General features: G+C 30.5%; 1 protein-coding gene across 1 annotated transcript; it reads left to right on the top strand.

The window, feature by feature from the left end:
• The first annotated feature begins 17,706 nt into the window (after positions 1-17,706).
• Positions 17,707-18,442, top strand: LOC131617490 (22.7 kDa class IV heat shock protein-like). The gene has a single exon (XM_058888773.1). It carries the CDS (start codon positions 17,751-17,753, stop codon positions 18,348-18,350), a length of 600 nt encoding a protein of 199 aa, XP_058744756.1. The 5' UTR covers positions 17,707-17,750; the 3' UTR covers positions 18,351-18,442.
• The last annotated feature ends 1,998 nt before the right edge of the window (positions 18,443-20,440 follow it).

The raw sequence follows: 20,440 nt of genomic DNA, 5'->3' as shown, positions 1-20,440 counted from the left end.
TTACGGGTACCAGATATTTTTCTATACATTCAATTAATTTTTTTTACGGGTACTAGATATTTTTCTATACATTCAATTATTATTTTTTCACGGGTACCAGACATTTTTCTGTATATTAAATTATTATTTTTTCACGGGTACCAGACATTTTTTTATACATTCAATTATTATTTTTTAACGGGTCTCAGACATTTTTCTATTAAAAAATATACATCTAAAACAAATGCGCGTCCCATACTAGATATTTTTCTATGTATTTTTCTTTTATAATTACAAATTATTAATGTCAAATGTTTGAAATCTATTAAAATATATATTTTTTGGTATAATTTTCCTAATTTTTTTTCTAATTTTTTTTGCAAATGACTTGTTTTTCTTTGGAATTCATAGTTTTTAAAAAATGTTGGTAAAAAATTCTTTTCAATAACTTATACAAGTATTAACTATTTATCTCTTAATGATAAATTTATATTATTATATAAATTGTCAAATTATTTAATATTTCTACAATCTTTTCCACGTGGTCTATCTAAGAAAACCATAATCTATTTTTTTACCAATTGAAAATCAATAATGAAAAATCAAATATCCCAATTGAAAAACACTATACTATAGGATACAAATTTGGTAGTCCATTGATTTGGTACCATAAATCAAACGTTACTTCTCATGATATATAATGGCAACGATAAAATCATAACGATATAAATTTTGTAGTCGATTGATTTTGTACCATTAAATCTTAACTTAACACTTTGTACCATTAAATCTTAACTTAACACTTGGGCATAGATACAAATAACTCAATAAGCAATGGCAACGAGAAGTCAAAGGTAGAAAAAGTGTTCCAGTGAGAGAGAAAGGAAGTTTCTTTGGAAATATAATTTTTTTTGACAACTGAAACCATTAATAAAAGTAGGGATTGAGTTGCAATTACATGAAAATAAATTATTAAATTTAAAAATTAATGACAAGAGAGTTGGTTACACATGGATCATTAAGTTTTTGACATGTTAGTTGGGTAACTTTATCCATTAATTTTTAATGGATATATAAGAATTCATCATAATGGGCTAAAAATAACTTATTTTTGTTTCCGTTGAATTTTCGAAGGTGTAACCAGTTACCACTGATGTTGTTTAAAAAATAATTTATTTTTTCGTTTGTGTAACCGGTTAACCATAAGGTGTAACCACTTACACCTGATGCAACTTTGAAAAACACTTTAAAAATAGTTCTGGTGCAAACCCGTTGATGTTAAGAGATAAGTTATGCATCAAGGTGAATTAATCACAATATTTTTGAGCACTATGTTAAAATACTTGATGAGATTGCAACTTGTACCTTAATGATGTGATCAATGCTTTAAGATCCAAAGATATTTTGATAAAGTTGATTGAGATACAAGTTTTGATACCATCGAGCTTTGACTATGAAGCTTTTCTTCATTCTTTGACTATACATATGATCTTGAGAGATTATAGTTGTCTTCATCAAAACACAATGCTGGAGAGACTTGTCTTCACATATGAGATTATTGAGTTTTGTTTGTTATTGTGTGGGTTTAGAAAGACATCGTTAGAAAAGAATGGAAAGTTGAGGGAGATTTTGTTTGTTTAATTTAAGGGAGAAGAAAGAGGGAGTAACATAAAGATAGAGGAAGTTGAGTTGTTGTGATTCTAGGATATTGGATAAAGGCTACAATTCTCTCTAACACGCAATTCCCTCGTTTGCTCGAACCAATTATTAGTCTTACACTCAAATATCAGATTAAAAAAGGAAAATTGAGTACACACTCTTTTATCCTCGAATAATCGAAAGCACAGTGTACACTTTGTTTGAACCGATTATTCGTCTTCCGCCAAAAATACATAATCAAACTCATACTAAAAAAAAGAAACTCGATGTACATCCGCTTGATTCTCGAGTAATCGAACACAAAGTGTACACTTAGTCTAAATTAATTATTTGTCTTCCACAAATATGATTTTAAAATAATTGGATTAAAAAAGGAAAATTGGGTGTATATTCTTTTTATTATTGAATAGTCGGATGCAAAGTGTATTGTAGAAATTTGACCACCACTATAACTCGATGATCTCTTCTCAGAATAAGAACCATTGAACCTGCAAAATAATAAACCATTACATAAACCTGAGGCGTGTAAATACACTGTCCTTAAGGATTTATCCGCCTCATAAGCGCAAATCCCCCAGGATTCAACAGGTTCTTCCCAGATTCTCAATGAGATTCTGAGGCAACAGAACAACAAGAAATCATCTTGTAAATAGCTGGAAGATGTGACCAGAAGAAAATAAATATCTGCAATTCACGTTATTTGTTTCCTTTTTTTTGTCTAAAAGAAGAATAGGCATTTAAATAAGAAAGAGAGAAAAATATATTTAATGACTTTGACTAAGTCAAGTCATTAAAATAATCATTAACCAAATTAAATATTATTATAAATCATAAATAAAATAATAATAATAATTTTCTTTAAAAATATTTGTCACTTAAAAATTAAAAGTAAACTTATTTAAAACTTTTGAAATATAATTAAAATTTACAACAATCCCCCACATATTTCAAAAGTTTAAAAGTAGAATAAATAAAGTTTTCTGGATTCACACCATGAATGTGATGCATCAAACTAGTGTAGCAAGCTATATGAACTAGTCATAGAATGATAGTACTTAACATACAGTGAGATTGGTGTAGCAAGCTATATGAACCAATATCACTTAGCGTATGTTAGAGGTCTACCACTCACATCACACCCCCATAATTCTTGTTGTTGACGCTGTGGTGCGCTAGTAGGCCATGCGCCTGCCTGGTTATTTCATGAGTGCTCAAGAGATTTCGCCAAAATCTCATACAAGCGGCCCCACTCGACACTCATATAGGTGATTTCATCAAGTGTATGATGCAAATCATACACCTCCAATAAGGATATGAAATTCATTAAAAGCTACATAAGCTTATCCTCTCAATAATGCAGTGTCTAGCACTTTCTCAATTACACCATAGGAAAAGGACGCAAGCAAAAATTAATTATATAATTTTTGGTGCTAGCAGAACTAACAAGTGACTTGTTCTTACCCATATGAACATTTTTCATGGGATCTCCAATCACAAAGGTTGGGTTCCCATCACTTGTTAATTTCAATTGGCTAAGTCCAATTTCCCTCGATGTGTCACAAATTAATTTCTTCCTAGGGATTTTTTCAGAGAACCAACTGAAATCATTTTGATCTAACTTCACTTAAATTAACGATATTATCTCATTGTTTAGTAGCTACTTTTATACACAAATGAGGAAGTCTCTAAGACGTCTATAAGTCAATGAATCTCAAGTATTACTCAAGTTTGAATATTAAACTTGGTCTCCATAATTAAATTTATACAGGTCTGCTTAAATGACTTATCAGCGACATCATTATTTCTCAATAAAAATAAACATAAATCTATTTAAGATTTTAACATAAAGGTGTGTTTGAATGTTTTTCAAATGACAACACCCCCACAATGAGAAATAATTTCACATTTAATTTTATTCTCATTTGAATCATATATTAACATCACTGTATTATTGTAATACATTGGATCATCCACTATAAGGAATATCACAATTTAAATTATCATTCAAAATATTTCATGTGATTAAAACTCACTGTATAAATATTTTTTACAATACTCAATAAAAATAAATAATTTTCCAATAATATAAAAATTAATTCTCACAATAAGAACAATATTATCTCATGTTTCTCAAATTATTATATCATATAAACTTCTTTAAAATAAGTCACTAATAATAATAATCACATTTTTGTTTAATTTATTTTTCTCCTTTCTCTCATTCATATTATATAATATAATATGTATATTCAAGAATTATTTTATTTGTTTTCAATAAAAATAATTAAATAATATTTTATAATATAAAATATCTCTATTCATTTTATTCATACATAATATCAAATTAAATTCTCATATAATAATATAACTATTATATACCTCCACATTAAAATATATTCTAAATAGGGCATATCAATATATTATATACTCACACAAACTTGAATCATAAAAAAAATATATTTTATTTCTAGATTTTTAACTCGATTATTTATTGAGATAAATAATATTAATTATTTCTAAACTTTTCAGGATTGTTATAATAATAACAATGTAATATTATTCATTCTCTTGTGATAATATTATAACATCACATTTTTTTTAAAACAATAACAAAATTCATATAAGTATTCCCAAAATCAATATTTTAGCAACCATATAATTTTAATAAAAAGTTGTATTTATTTTCAACATTTTATATTTAAAAAGATTCCCAAATAACATTATTGTGAAATAAAGGTAGATGCATACCGGTAAAATAATATATATAATAATTGTGTATTAACGTATGTATTAATGATACTAATATCGTATCGTTTTCAACGGCGTCAAAGAACACATAATCTCTATAATCTCTAACGTATAGAACATTCAATTTAATAAAATTTAATAATACAATATCATATAATTAAGACACAAAATAATAATTTATTATAAAAACTTAAGAAAAAATATCGTTAACTTTAGTTACCACATTTATCATCCAAATAAATAAATAATCATCACCAACAATTCACAATACGTTTTTATTTTTTCTCAATAACATATATACCATTAAATTATGTTGACCATAAAAAATACTGTAATTAGTTCCAATTAGACCAATTAAACATGCATTTTGCATATGTTTCTTTATTTATAACTCCTCTTATTAATTGATTAATATAATAATTAAACAACAACAATGATAAAGATAATGATAAAGATATATGTTAAAAAATAGTGCTAAGAGAACATGTATAAATATAATACTCAACAACAATAAAATTAGGTGAATCATTTGTATGACAAAATTTCATTATATATTTTCACGATCTATGACATATAAAAATAACCACAAATTAATTTATTCGTCTATAATCTTATTTAGTTAACTTTTACATAATAAATATTTTATTTTTCTTTTGCACAATTCATAAGCAACAATAAAAATATTATCGTAGAAGAAAAACTTACTTGAATTTCACATAGTCAAATATTAGAATTTCCCATTATGCTATCATCTTTTTCTCTCACGAAACAAAATTCCTTCCAAACCTTTTGTCATCGTTTTTACTACTAGCAAAAATAAATCCTTAAGATTATTGTAGAAATTTGACCACCACTATAACTCGATGATCTCTTCTCAGAATAAGAACCATTGAACCTGCAAAATAATAAACCATTACATAAACCTGAGGCGTGTAAATACACTGTCCTTAAGGATTTATCCGCCTCAACATAACAACAAGAAATCATCTTGTAAATAGCTGGAAGATGTGACCTTTTTTTTTTTTTGTCTAAAAGAAGAATAGGCATTTAAATAAGAAAGAGAGAAAAATATATTTAATGACTTTGACTAAGTCAAGTCATTAAAATAACCATTAACTAAATTAAATATTATTATAAATCATAAATAAAATAATAATAATAATTTTCTTTAAAAATATTTGTGACTTAAAAATTAAAAGTAAACTTATTTAAAACTTTTGAAATATAATTAAAATTTACAACAAAGTGTACACTTTGTCTAAAACGGTTATTCGTCTTCTGCCAAAAAAATCAATTTCTACCAATCAAACCTACTCTTTCCGCCTCAGCGTGACGAAAAATCTTTTCATAAACATATGATGTTTTGTCCACTCTGACGCGAAGCACAAACAAATGCTTCATTCCTCCCATGTTCGAGTAGCAAGCAATGTTGTCCGCTCGAATGCGATCAAAACATAATCTGATGGATTCTGGATCATATTTTATCCATTCAGACGCGAAGCACACACAACGTTCACTTCTCTCATGCGTAGGTAGCAAGTAATGTTTACCGCTCGAATGCGGCCTAAACATCTTTTGATAAAATCGATCAACAAACAAACATTTTCTTCCCATGACTACGTAGCTTTGAATTCCCCATCTCACATATGGATACGAATGAGCAAAATTCGCGATCTTATCATGCCCCTTAATAAAAAAAACTTATGTTTTCTCATTTATTTCATTTTATAAGTATCCCACAATAATGGGAAGAAATCAAAATACCTTAAGCTGAGACTCTTACTCACGAATCTGACTAAATAGTTCCCATTGAGAACAACATATGTGCGGGATGCTAATAGCTTTACCGCGCATATTTGACTCTCGAAATTAAATTTGGTTGCGATGGCTATATTTTTGTTCTTTTAAAGTTTTGTCAATGTTTTTCCTTTCAAAAATAAACTTCAGTGAATTTCAAACATTTCTTCATTGCGATAACATAGTTTCACAAAAATTCAAAATTAAGTATGCAAGAAATTAAGAAAACTAAATTCTCAAAATAAAAGATTACTGCCATTGTCAAATATCTATTAGGATAAAAAGTCTATATCATTAATGCAACTCGAGCCGCAAATGACAAATATTAAATTGAAAAAAGTTCACTACTACAGAACTGCCATCAATTAAGGATAAATGTCCCACAGTATATTAAATATTTAAGGATACATATTGTAAAGTTAATTGATGCATGCTAATAAAAATTTATCCTATAGTAGAGGATAATTACTCCTAGAAAAATCGGTTTTATTGATCGATTGCATAACAATGACTAGAAAATTCAGTTTTAGCAATCGAAAAATTTCGGTCTTTATATTGACCGATTTATCCAACAAAATTTGATATTTTTGAACCAATTTAAAGACCAAAATTTTGTGGCTATCTATTTGGTCACGAAAAATAATTTTATGTATAATTTAATTTATAAATAAAAATTAGAGATCAAAATTTTGGTCACAAATATTTTTTATTTTCTTTTTTTATTTTAAAGATTTAAGTTTCATTTTTTTAATTGTTATATATATATATATATATATATATATATATATATATATATATATATATATATATATATATATATATATATATATATATATATATATATATATATATATATATATATATATATATATATATATATATATGTAATGTAACAATAGATGTTACATGATTTAGTGGCAAGAGCTTACTTTAAATTTTTTAAAAATTTCTGAAAATAAAAAAAATATATATTTTATTAAAAATAAATATATTTAATCTTTTATTATAATAAAAATAAATTTTTTATTTTTTATTTTTTTAGTATGATAAAATAGTTTTTGAAAAATATATTTTTTATCCTATCCCTAAAAATGTATTTAAAAGCTATCTTATTGAATTATTTTTTTAATTTTAAAATAATTTTAATAAATTGGATTGCAAACAAAAATTTTTTCTCAAAATTTTTTTTTGGTACAAAACAAATTTTTAAAAAATATATAAATTAACTCTAAAAAACTTAAATTAATTTAACAGAAAATCACAAATTATTTTAAAATAGTACACTTTTCATCTATTCAAAGAAAAATATGATCTAAAAAACCTTCCCAAAGGACTCCAAATTTATCTTCATTATCGCTCAATAGTAAAGTATTATCGAAATAAAAATCATATGTATAATTCAAAATCCGTTTGTTTTGGGCTTTTTTAAAAATAATTTTTATAGTGTTATATAATTTTGTGTAAAAAACTTATAAATAATTTTTATAGCGTTATATAATTTTGTGTAAAAAAAAATTATAAAAAAACTTTTCATAAATGTTTCAAATGAAAATTTGGTTTGAATAATTATTCATTTCAGGTATATTCATCTTTTTATTGAAACTTTTTTTGGATATCAAAATTTCAAAAACTTACTTAATTTTGAAGCTATTTCAAATAGATTTTCATAAAAACCATTTTTAAAATATCACTTTTAAAAAAAATTATGATTTTGACTATGCTTTGGTCTTCAATAATGTTTGTTTATGTTATAAAATATAAAAAATAAAATTTCAATTTAGGAAAAAAAAAGAATATAATTTTTTTTTAATATTTAAAAAACGATTTTGAAAAATTTATTTTCAAAAATACAAAAAAAAAAATTATTTTCTTAAAGCTGAAACAAACAAACCCTAAATTTATTTAACAACTCTAATTTTCTTTTCTCTTAGATAATCCAAAAAAAATTCAGCAGAAATATTTTTTTCCAATAAAACCAATTCTAAAATTTGCATGGGATTGACGATTTATAGAGAGAATGATGCTGTTTGATGTGAGTTGGATTTCATGTTAAACTAAAGGGCAAAAGTGGTTGTTAGTAACACACGCAAGAGGCGTGGCCAGAAACACAGTAAAGTGGTGAAACAAAATGCCTTCATCTTGACCTTACCTACTCCTTTTATCCCAAGCTAAATGATCTTATTTTTGATCAATTCAAACAAAATAAAATATGCATAAAAATAAAAGAGAAATTATTACTGACTAAAAATGTTAATATTGTATTAAATTTGAAATAAATTAATTAATTTAAAAACTTTTTTTTTTGTAAAATAGATCTACTACATTAATATTGTTTTATTGGTGATTTTTACTCCATTATGGTTCCCAATCCCATAAACATAGTTACATAGAGGGAGTCACACTCCGAATAGAATTCCTAAGTTGGATTTCTCTACCTGCATCAACCAAAACAATCTAGTGGAACTTCAAACCAAAGTGCTTATTTTATTTGGTCTAATGGTAGAAGTGCATAGGGCTTGGTTGAGAGAAGGCTTGATACGGCCCTTTGCAATCCAGCTTTGCATATTTGTGTCAACATGGGAGTAACTATTTTGCCAAGAATCAAATCTGATCACTTCCTTGTAGGGATGGAAATGGGTAGGATTTGGGCAGGGTACTATAGTACCCGTTCCCATACCCGCAGTTTAAAAAAATCCCCGTACTCGAGCTCAAACCCACGTGGGTATCAATATTCATGCCCGTACCCGTACCATTGGGTACCTCAATGCCCATACTCGTACCCGTTTACCCGCATTTATAGTAAAATTAAATCGTTTAATTAAAAAATATCATATAATTTAAGTCTTTTTAACAATATTAAAAAAATTATGTATGTTATTGTTGAGTTAAGAAACAAATAAACACTTTTATTAAAATGAATAATAATTTAATAGCGATATATTTTTAAAAAAAATTATAATCATGCATTTTTATATAATAATATAAATGCCATTATAGAAATATGTAATGTGGGTATGGGGCGGGTTGGGTAGTAAGGTACCCGTACCCGCACCCATACCCGCATATTTTAATGGGTAATTACACGTGCCCGTGCCTATACCCATTTTTATGGGTATTTAACCTATCCGATATGAGGTTTTTTGTGGGTACCCACTGGAGATAGGCCAAATTGCCATCCCTACTTCCTTATCATTTTTGAGTATTACTTCATTGGACTTAGGCATCTCTTTCAGCTTAGGTTTATTAAAAGATAGAGATTGCATGAAGAGTGTTTCACTTTCATTAATAATTGTTGGAACATATCCTTAGTTGGCTATGTTCTGCCATTTAACTGTAACAAGATTTAACAGAAAAAACTACAGCTGCAATCTCGTTGCCAAACAAATGCATCTATGATCTCCTGGTTCGGTGCAACATTGGTAAGGGTGGTGGTCCTCAAATCCTCGATCTAATTTAATCGGTCTTCATCAATCTCAACTTCCAAAATATGAAAATTCTAGCTCTCCACATTCTCGTTAGTTGTTTTATCCTGGAGGTGTCGTATCCCTTGCACAATTTTAGGCAGTGCTACAAATCATATTAAAGAGAGTGACCTAGTCTGGAACTCAATCCGATAATTTCTTTAGTGACATTTTTTTAAATCCTAAGGCGTTGTTTGCGAGTTTGGAGGGGGAGGGAAGGGAGGATTTTGAAAAAGAGGAAGGATTGGGTGAAAAGAATAAAAAGATTTTGGGTAGGAAGATTTTGGAGGGTTTGATTTTATTTACAACACCAAAAACCCCCTAATATTAGGAACTAAAAAATTATATTGAACGAGGGTTTTAGAGGGTTTTGATAAATTTTCCAAATATCTTTTAGGTTATTATAGTATTCTGAAAATTAAAAACATTGTAATGATAATAACTCTTTTATCATTCTAAACAACATTATTTTTTTAAAAAATATCAAATAATTTTCTTTTTTTTTTTAAATTTTTGTTTTTGAAAGCCTTCTCCTCCCTTCCCCTTCAAACTCGCAGACAAATTCTAAAACAACAATTTTAAGATGTTTACAGACTACAATGGGCTCCTGGAGAAATTATTGGTACTTTTTCAGATGTTGTGTCTAATAAACCTTTCATGTTTAAGGGAAGTCACTTCAAATGGTGGCAATAAAAAATGTGATTGTTTTTAACCTTAAAAAGATCGCCAACATTCTGACTAAGGAGATTCCTGTTTTTCCTTTTAGATGAGTCAGACAAACTAACAATAAGAAATATGGATTTAGATGGAACAATTACTACTACTAAATCTGAATATGTTGCACATATTAAAGTGAACAATTTAAAAATCTAGAAAGAAATTATGCCATGGAAAGAAAATGATTATCTCTGTAAAAACCACTTTCTATAGGGGCTCGCAAATGATATGTATGATTATTATAGTAGATGCGAGATTTCAAAACAAGTATGGGAAGCTCTGAAAAAGAAGTACGATACCTAAGAGGCTGGAGCAAATAAGTATGATGTTATTTGCTACTTAAAGTATCAGATGGTAGATGAGAGGTCTGTAGCGGTTATAAGTCACAAACTTCAAAAGATTGTTGACAAGATCATCATTGAACGTATGTCCATAAATGGACAATTTCAAATCGCTCTTATTATTGACAAACTGCCCCCTAGTTGGAAAGATTTTAAAAATTTGCTTCACCATAAAACAAACAAAATTTCAATCGAGAGCCTGATTACTCGCCCATGAATAAAAGAATAATCTCTGAGACAAGATCAGAAAGATGAATTTTTGGTTGTTTCAATCAACAACAAAAATTTTGAAAAAAGAAATTTGGTGTGATTCAAAATTCATATAGAAAAGCATTAAAGAATTAGACCCACAATATTGTGAGCCGAATTAAGAGTGAGAACCCTTCTAGAGCCAAAATTTCTCCTATTGCTAGAAAACAACCACCACCTAAAAAAAGTGACGCTGAAATTTTCTCATGTTTCAATTGTGGAAAACTAGGTCACATGGCTAAGAAATTTAAGAGCATGTTGAAACATGATGCTACCCATAATGCACAAGTTAACTTGATTGATGAGCAATATTACGATAATCAGTGAAACCAACATGGTTGGTGGAGAAACACTAGTGCCTATCATTATGTCTATTATGATCATGCATTTTTCAAAATAGGGGTGGTAAACAACCATGTCCTTCCTACAAAATCTCGAAAAAAATGAGGCGAGGCGAGAGAAGGGATAGTTAAGGGTGTGAGCCTAAAACCTTGGCCCGCCCCATAAAAAGTGAGTGCCATGCGGGGCGTGCCCACGGTCATTGCACCTTTTAAGCCTAAACATTTCACAATTTTATATTAATGTCCACGCCTGCAAAAGTCTACAAAAAATAGGGCGGGACAAGAATATTAGAGGGTGTGGACCTAAAATATTTTCCTGCCCCGCAAAAAAGTGTGGACAAAATGAGCATGCTCGAAGAACTAGATTTGTTTTTCCACCCCTAGTTCAAAACATATACGAAAGTTGATGATAAGAAAGTGTTGTTAGCAGATGGTCACACCACTAATGTTGGTGGTTTAGGACAGGTGAAACTAGAAGTTCACCTTTGGAAAGACTTTAATGTTAAAGGATATCATGCATACTTCTAAAATTAGAAATAATCTTGTTTATGGTTTTCTTCTGAATAAAGCATAATTTAGTCAGTCTATTGGAATAGATTTGTAAACCATCACTAAGAATGACATTTGTGTAAATGAAATCGATATGTTAATATTTTTATGAATGAAATTGAAAACAATTTATTAAGAATGAAAGTGAAGTGCTCGATATGTTTAATACTTTTGGGAATGAAATTGAAAATCAATTTAGCAAGTAAATTAAGAGGTTTCGTAATGATATGAAAATTTCGTATGATTCTAGTTTATTTACTGAATCTTATAAACAAAATGGAATTGTACATTAAACCATGTGCCATATTTTTCCTGAAATTAATGGTAAAGCGGAAAGAAAAAATAGAACTCTCACTGAACTAATAATTACTATTAAGTTGAATTACAATGTTTGATAAGTGCCATATTTACATTAATTACGTCAGCACTTATGGACTTATTTTATAAGAAATTGTTACAAAATCTCCGATTTATCTATGAAAAGTAACAAAATTCCTGTTTGGACTTTCCTTGTATGCATTAATAAAAATTGGTGAAAAGAAACGAAAATACATTAATGAGCATACATAAAATAGGCAAAAGAAAAAACCTGAAGATGCAAGACTCGCTAGGCATAAGCTATAGGCGCGCTAGGCGCATACAAGACCATGTGGCATGACTAGGTGCAAGTACTTCATGGTGAAGCAAGGGTTAGCGTGTTAGTTGAAGGGGTGGTATGTTGGGCAAGTAAAGGTGGGCCAAGGACACAGGAAAGACATGGGAGTGTTTCTTGACGAAGAAGAAAAGCTAACTCGTGAGAGTGTCAGAGTAGGGTTGGCATGTTGGGCGTAAGGACGGTGCCCCCAGCGAAAGCCTCATATTTTTGCATATAAATAGAAATTTTCATATCAATTCAAAGAGAGTTTCGATGGATCAGAGGAGTACTAAATTGGAGTAGGTTCACTTTGATCTATAACAAGAGAATAAGAAAGAATGTTTGAAAGGCGGAAGTGCTGCTCAGGTGACAGAGCAGATACCACTTCCAATGTCAACTTCTCTAGAAATACCAGCTGTTAAGCTAACCATGAGTAAGCGTACCTAAAATTTATATTATTAGGATTAAATGTAGTCATTATATTCATGTATTACATAGGTCATGGTGTTTTATGTAAATCTAGACATGTTATAATATTGGTCAATCTTAATGCTTATTTTATCTTTTTAATCTAAAACCTATTTTCATGGTATGACCTAACATCGAAAGGTGTTTTTCGTTACTAGATCCAAGATAATCATATATTGAGTAATAAGCCTAGACATAAGTATATGCTCAATATCTAAATGTATTATAGTAGGATCGGTGTGGAGTCTCGCTACTTTGCGACTATTGGGACTTAATGCTTTGTGTTTCCTAATAGTTTGATATATCAACTTCTAGGTAATACACTGATCTCCCGACGTGGAGATCGAAAGGAAATATGAATGAGGGTAATATGTGGTAGTATTATATGCTGAGTAGAAGAGCATATTGTTGACTTATGGAGTGCATGATAGATACATCATAATGAAATCTACCCCTGATAAACATTCTAAATGTTAATTCTGAATCTGTAACTTTACTTTCTCTCATTTATTTTCTATCATTTACTTTTCCACATCACAAAATCCAAAAAATCCTTTCCTATTTAGAATAATAAAACACTACGAAATTATATTTAAAACAACTGGTCTCAGTGGATATGATAATTGTAAAATTTACGTTTACTGCTAACGCAACAATTTTGCATCTCTATGGTGGGATACAATTTTATTGATTGTTTTCTATGTCCTGAATAAAGTCTCAAAGTCTAAAAATAATATATATCCTTATAGCATATTAAAGAAAAGATAATCAAACTTGTCTTAGTTTAGAACTTAAGCTTGCATGGCTTATGTCAAGATTCCAGATATGAAGTGAGTTAAACTTCATGGTAGAGCCTATGGATGTGTAATATTTGTGTATACAATTAACAATAAGACATATAGGTTTTAAGAAGTAATGTTAAAGTGATCATATAATCAAATGATATTGAAATTTATGAAGATAAATTATCTTTCAAATTAAGAAATAATAGGGGAACTGAATCGAATAACATTCCTCTGATATGAAGCACCAAAATCAACGACGAAGTAGAATCTGAACTTTGACGAATTAAGAGAATAAGAGTTGCCAAATACACTGGACCTGATTATGCAACCTAGAAAGTAAAAGAAGGTCCAATAAATCTTCAAGAAACTTTGTCATCTCTTGATGCATATTTGTTGCAAGAAGCTATTAACAATTAGATATATTCTCCTAATAGGACCTGACACTTAGTAGACTTGCCTCCTGATTGCAAACCAATTGATTGTAAATAAGTTTTGAAAAAAAACTAAAAACTGATGGAATAGTTGATAAGTACAAGGTTGGCTCGCCTTGCATCCAATGGTTTTAGGCAAAGATAAAATATAAATTTCTTTGCTATTTTTTCTCCAATCACTAGAATCACGTCCATTAGTATACTTGTTATAATTGCTGCTATTTATAACTTAATAGTGCACCAAATATAGGTTAAAACAACTTTTAAAAAGGTGACTTAGAAGATGAAATCTATATGGACCAACTGGAAGGCTTTGTGATTTATGGGCAAGAAAACAAGTTCTGTAAATTATTTAAGTATCTGTATGATCTAAAATAAACTCCAAAGCAATGACATGAAAATTTTGATAACTTAATAATATTGAATGGGTACAAAGTAAATGAAATTGAAAAATGTGTTTATTACGAATATGAAAACAGTATTTGCATTATCATATGTCTATATGTAGATGACTTACTCATGTTGGATTAAACAATTGGGTTGTTAATGATGTGAAATCATTTGTGCAATAACTTTAATATGAAGGACCTTGGAGAAATTGATGTGGTTCTCGGAATCAATATCACTAGATCCGAGAAGGGACATTCTTTGGATATATTGCATTATATGGAGAATATCTTAAAGAAATATAATTATTTTGACTATAAACATGCTTGCACACCATACGATCCTATTGTAAAACTATTTAAGAACACTGGTGATAATGTCAGACAAACAAAGTATGCGAGCATCATTATAAGTCTTAGGTATGCCATTGATTATACTAGATATGACATTGCTTATGTCATAGTATTTTTGTGTAGGTTTACTAATATATCGAGTAATGAGCATTGACAAGCCATTGATAGAGTCATATGATACAATAAAGGACCATGAATCTTGGTATACATTATCACAAATTCCTATTATACTTGAAGAATACAATGATGCAGATTGGAACATATTGTCAAATGATTCCAAAGTAACTAATGATTATATATTCAGTATAGTTAGAGGAGTTATATCTTGGAAATCAAAGAAATAGACTATCTTAACTCAATCCACAATGGAGTCTTAAATGATAGCAGTAGCAAATGCTAGTGAAGAAGTTGGTTAAGATACTTGCTAGCTGAGATGCTTTTGTAGGAAAAACCTATAACAATTGTGTTGATCCACTAGGATAATACCACAACTATTGAAAAAAATGAGAACCATTACTATAAAAGTAAGAGACGTCTAATAAAGATAATACACAACATTATAGAGACTTTTTCTCTAAAGAAGCTGTAAAAATGGATCATGTATGCAAAGATGAAAACTTAGCTATCATGATGACACATGGCTAGGGTTGTCATCGTGACAACCTTATATATATATATATATATATATATATATATATATATATATATATATATATATATATATATATATATATATATATATATATATATATATATATATATATATACGGATGCATGAAAAAATCACAATTTTTTATTATACGATTATAAATAAATAATAACTCGCGCCAGACCTCCCCCCCCCCCCCCTTAATTCTCTTCATTTCAACTCTAAACTCTCAAACACTCTCAAACTCTCTCAACCCCAAATTTCAAACTTCAAATTTCGTTCTCCCGAGTTTGACTACATTGTCAACATCATATTCAAATCTATATCAAGTTCAAAGCTATATTTTAATCAGTAAGTTTTTTAAATTTTGAGTTATTTTAGAGTATTTTTGAAATCAGATTAGAATTTGATATTTAGGTTTAGAAATGATTGGATAGGCTTAGAGATATTGTTTAGAGACAATGTAGGTGCTGTTTGAGGTTTATTATGAACGATCAAGCCAAAAAATGGAGGTTTTAGGTGATTGAATAGTGGAGTTACGCCATTGTTGCGTTTCTGAGCTTCAGTGCCTTCCGTAGATGCACCTACGGAAGAGATGAATGTTAGGGCATTCTGTAGATGCATCTACGGAAGCACCATAAATTTTGTTACTAAGGTGCTTCCATAGATGCATCTACGGAAGAGTATTTTTTTTCCTTTTCTTATATATTTATAATTCATTGTTCATTTATAGATACATAGTATCTAACAGATGTTATCACAATGCAGACATTATGACCCACGGTCCAGATAGAGATATACATGGGAGGACTGCACAGCACGCATCCGTGCGGTGTGAACGGGCGCGTGTACTATCTCAGGTCACTGATAGAGCTGTCGTTCCACCTGCTCCAACCGGGCCTTCCCCATCTGTCCCAGTTGAGGGGCTCTCTACGTTTGTTTCAGTTGATACACCCGCTCCAGCCGAGCCTTCTCCATCTGTCCCAGTTGAGGGGCCTTCCCTGTCTACTACTACACCACGGAGGCCCCGGGATGATGTTTAGAGTTCCTCACAGATGCCACCCCCTGCAGACGTCGTCATGACACTTCTTCTACTTCTACTCCTGTTCATGTGCCAATGAAGGCCGATGCAGGATCTGCTGAGCCACCTCCAGAGGGACACGAGGATGAGCCGATGCCAGAGCCTATCTGGTACCCGGGGGTCCTATAGACGCATCCCTTTCGACATGGTATGACGATCATGCAGTCAGGCGTATGGGATGGAGAGGTAAATTTTCTTTGTTAATTACTTTTTTTCTTTTGTTTCTGAAATTGCTTATTAATAATCGTGTTTTTTTAAAAAAAAAATATCAAGATAGGGATCTGCAGAGGTTCTACAACCACGGCCGGAAGATTGAGGGTCTTGCCCAGCCTGACAAGTCGTGGTTCCAGGATGTACTAGCAGCTTCTGGCATGAGGGACCTCTGTCAGGTGGACTACACAACGATACATAATGGGATGCTAATGGCATTTGCTGAGAGATGGCATTTGGGACTTCCTCATTTCATCTTCCCCATTTCATCATCTGGGACCTCTGAAATCATTGGCTTCCGTAGATGTACATACGGAAGGAAACACATTTTTTTCAAAAATAGAGGTGCTTTCAGAAGTGCATCTACGAAAGTTAAGGACAAAAATGAAATTTCGCGCAGTGTAAGAGATCTATGGAATGCAGTGATATATTGTCAATTTTAATATCTTTTTATTTGGAAATAAGAAAGTAAAAAAAAAATTAAGAAGAGAAAAATAAACAAATATGTTTTGTTTATATGAATTATTTAAAGTCAAAATATCAAATAAGTTATTTTAATGAAATTTGTTAAGAAAATTAATAACCTCAAAAGAAAAAATTATATGCTAAAAGAAAAATTGAGGTTCAAATATGTCACTTGGCATAAAGAACCAAGTTTTACTATCCACCCGAAGGCTCTTGAAGAGGTTCGAAATCTCTAAAACACCATACCAATCTAGAACTTTCTCAATCTCTCTACATTATATATTACTTCTATTTCACTGCATATAGAATCTTCAAGAACCGTATGTCACATTTACAACTATATATAAATACAACACATCAATACCTCTGATTCCACCAAGAAGTATCGTAATATAATTGTTCATACAAGCTCCAAACCTAAAGAACAAAAACACACATTTCCAAGTATGAGTCTACAACGACTAAACATGTCAATGGTCCCATTTCTAATGCTTATTCTTCTTGCTGGTAACTTTCCTTTCATAGCAAAAGGATCACTATTACCATTCTTAGATTCCCCCAACACTCTCTTATCCGATCTCTGGTCTGATCGTTTCCCAGATCCATTTCGCGTCTTAGAACAAATCCCCTATGGAGTTGAGAATCACGAACCATCAATGACACTGTCACATGCTAGAGTAGACTGGAAGGAAACTCCGGAGGGACATGTTATAATGCTGGACGTGCCTGGGTTGAAAAAAGATGATATAAAGATAGAAGTGGAAGAGAATAGGGTGCTGAGAGTGAGTGGTGAAAGGAAGAAAGAAGAAGAGAAAAAAGGAGATCACTGGCACAGAGTTGAAAGATCTTATGGAAAGTTTTGGAGGCAGTTTAGATTGCCTGAAAATGTTGATTTGGATTCTGTTAAGGCTAAGATGGAAAATGGTGTTCTTACTTTAACACTTAATAAGTTGTCACATGATAAGATCAAAGGCCCTAGAATGGTTAGTATTGTTGGAGAAGAGGATGAGAAACCATCTAAGATCATCAATGATGAGTTGAAATAATCTTGTGATTGTGATCATTGCAGGATCATTGCAGTCCTTGAGTAGTAAAAAGAAAAATTAAGCTTTTAAGTTATGTGTTTGATTGTGAATAAAGGGATTTTACCTAAGATCCCAATGTAAGGGTTTTACTAATCTCATGAATGAATCCTAGTTGATTTTTGTGTTTTTAAAATACTTCATTTTTTATGTTTTTTTTCTTCTTTTGTAAGAGAAAATGAGGGAACAAATTTGTGAAAAAAATGAAAGAATGGAATGGGTTGTGTCTAGGGGTGGAAATAGGCCAGGCCGATAACAAGGGCCTACAGGCTAGCCTATATAGGCTCAGGCCAGGCCATACATTATTTTTAAATAGAAAAGGCCTAGGCTTTTTTATAAGCCTATTTAGTTAAAAAGGCTAGGCCTCAGGTCCTAAAAAAAACCTTTTAAGCCTATCAGGCCGGCCTATTTAAATAAATATGAATATTTTTTTTTATTATCATTATATTATATTTTGTACTTTGAATTAAAATACATTAATGATACTTGGTTATCTTGAAGAACTCGTGAAAATAAGATGAAAAATCCTTATGAACATTGTTCTCGTAAGTTCTTTTAGTTAGTTAGTCTATTTAAGCATTATGTTAATTGCTTATTTACATATGCCTAAAACAAATAGGCTTTTAAGTAGGCTAACAAGCTAACCAGGCCTTCGAAAAGGCCAGGCTCAGGCCTAAAAAATAAGCCTACGACAGGCTATAGGCCAGGCTTAGGCTTCAGTTTTTTTGACAGGCCAGGCTTAGGCTTGGCAAAGCCTAGCTCGGCCCAGCCTATTTCCACTCCTAGTTGTGTCTAGAGTGAAGATTCATTAAATTCTTCATAGATGAGTCAGAAAATAATACCCTTAGATTTAATTTATGGCTGAGATTTATTAGAAATAAAAATGAGTTCAAATCTTTATCAAATTACTCTCTCTTAGATTTTATAATAAAAGGAAAACATCGGAAAACTTTCAAATGGAGGTTACCAATTTAACAAATATTCTCTTTTTATAATTGTTGAAATAACATTAATTTAAAATGTTAGATTCAATTTTATTGATCTAATTGTGTAGCTAATCCTAAGAAAAACAAAAAAAAATTGCTTAATATAATTTTCTTCATCCTAATAATAACACTCAAATGAGATGATAAAGATGGCAAATGAACATATTAATATTTCAAATTGTTTTATGTGCATAAGCAGAATTTTAATAATCTAGAAAGGATGTAAATGGAAAGAAAAGTGTCTCTTGAAAAAAATATTAGGGGATTGTATTTGAATATGTATAGTTGGTTTCATTTTTATTTAGTTAATCTAGACTATTAATTTAAATAGTGTGAATACAAGATTAAGCTCAAAGATGTTTTTGATTTATGGCAAACTCAAATGAGCATTCAAACAACAAGGAGGAATCAGAAAAGCAAAGCATTTGATCACTCATGAAAGCACAAGGTGATCCACTATGCATATAAGTCGACTCAACACAAGCTGGACATGAAAAATGCAGAAAATCAGCAGTTAGGTCGACCTACTGTCAACCTAGGTCGACCTAAAATGAAGGAAAATCCATATACCTCTGCTAGGTCGACTCACAGACCATTTAGGTCGACTCAAAATGAAGAAATCTTCATATCAGTCTGCTAGGTCGACCTACATGGCAACTAGGTCGACCTAATCTGTGAAAATGTCCCCAGAATGCATCAGAAGAGGATTCTGGTCGACCTACTCCTTCAACAGGTCGACCTAACTGGGAGCAAAATTCCACAAGCTCTGTTAGGTCGACCTAAGCACTACAAGTGGTCGACCTAACTGATCAAGAAAGTTCAAAAATCAGTTTTTCTTGGTTCTAACTGTTATGCAATCATATATATTGTTCAAGGGTAATTATTCAAGCAACACCAACGACTGAAAGATACACAAACGCTTCTCATCTTCGTTCTTCATCATCTCCAACACAATTACACATAATCATTCTTGCGTTGCGGGTTAGTGATGAGTTCGATAACGTCCATGGAACGGAATTGAAGATTCCTAGTGGGTGAAGGTTTGTGGGGTTTGTTGGTGAATAAAAT

Source organism: Vicia villosa, linkage group LG1 (assembly GCF_029867415.1).
Source record: "Vicia villosa cultivar HV-30 ecotype Madison, WI linkage group LG1, Vvil1.0, whole genome shotgun sequence".
NCBI lineage: Eukaryota > Viridiplantae > Streptophyta > Magnoliopsida > Fabales > Fabaceae > Vicia > Vicia villosa.
This window is presented reverse-complemented; position numbering and strand designations above follow the sequence as displayed.

Bases quoted from the DNA above. Each gene is read 5' to 3' on its own strand.
- LOC131617490 (XM_058888773.1), top strand. From the start codon at position 17,751: ATGAGTCTACAACGACTAAACATGTCAATGGTCCCATTTCTAATGCTT.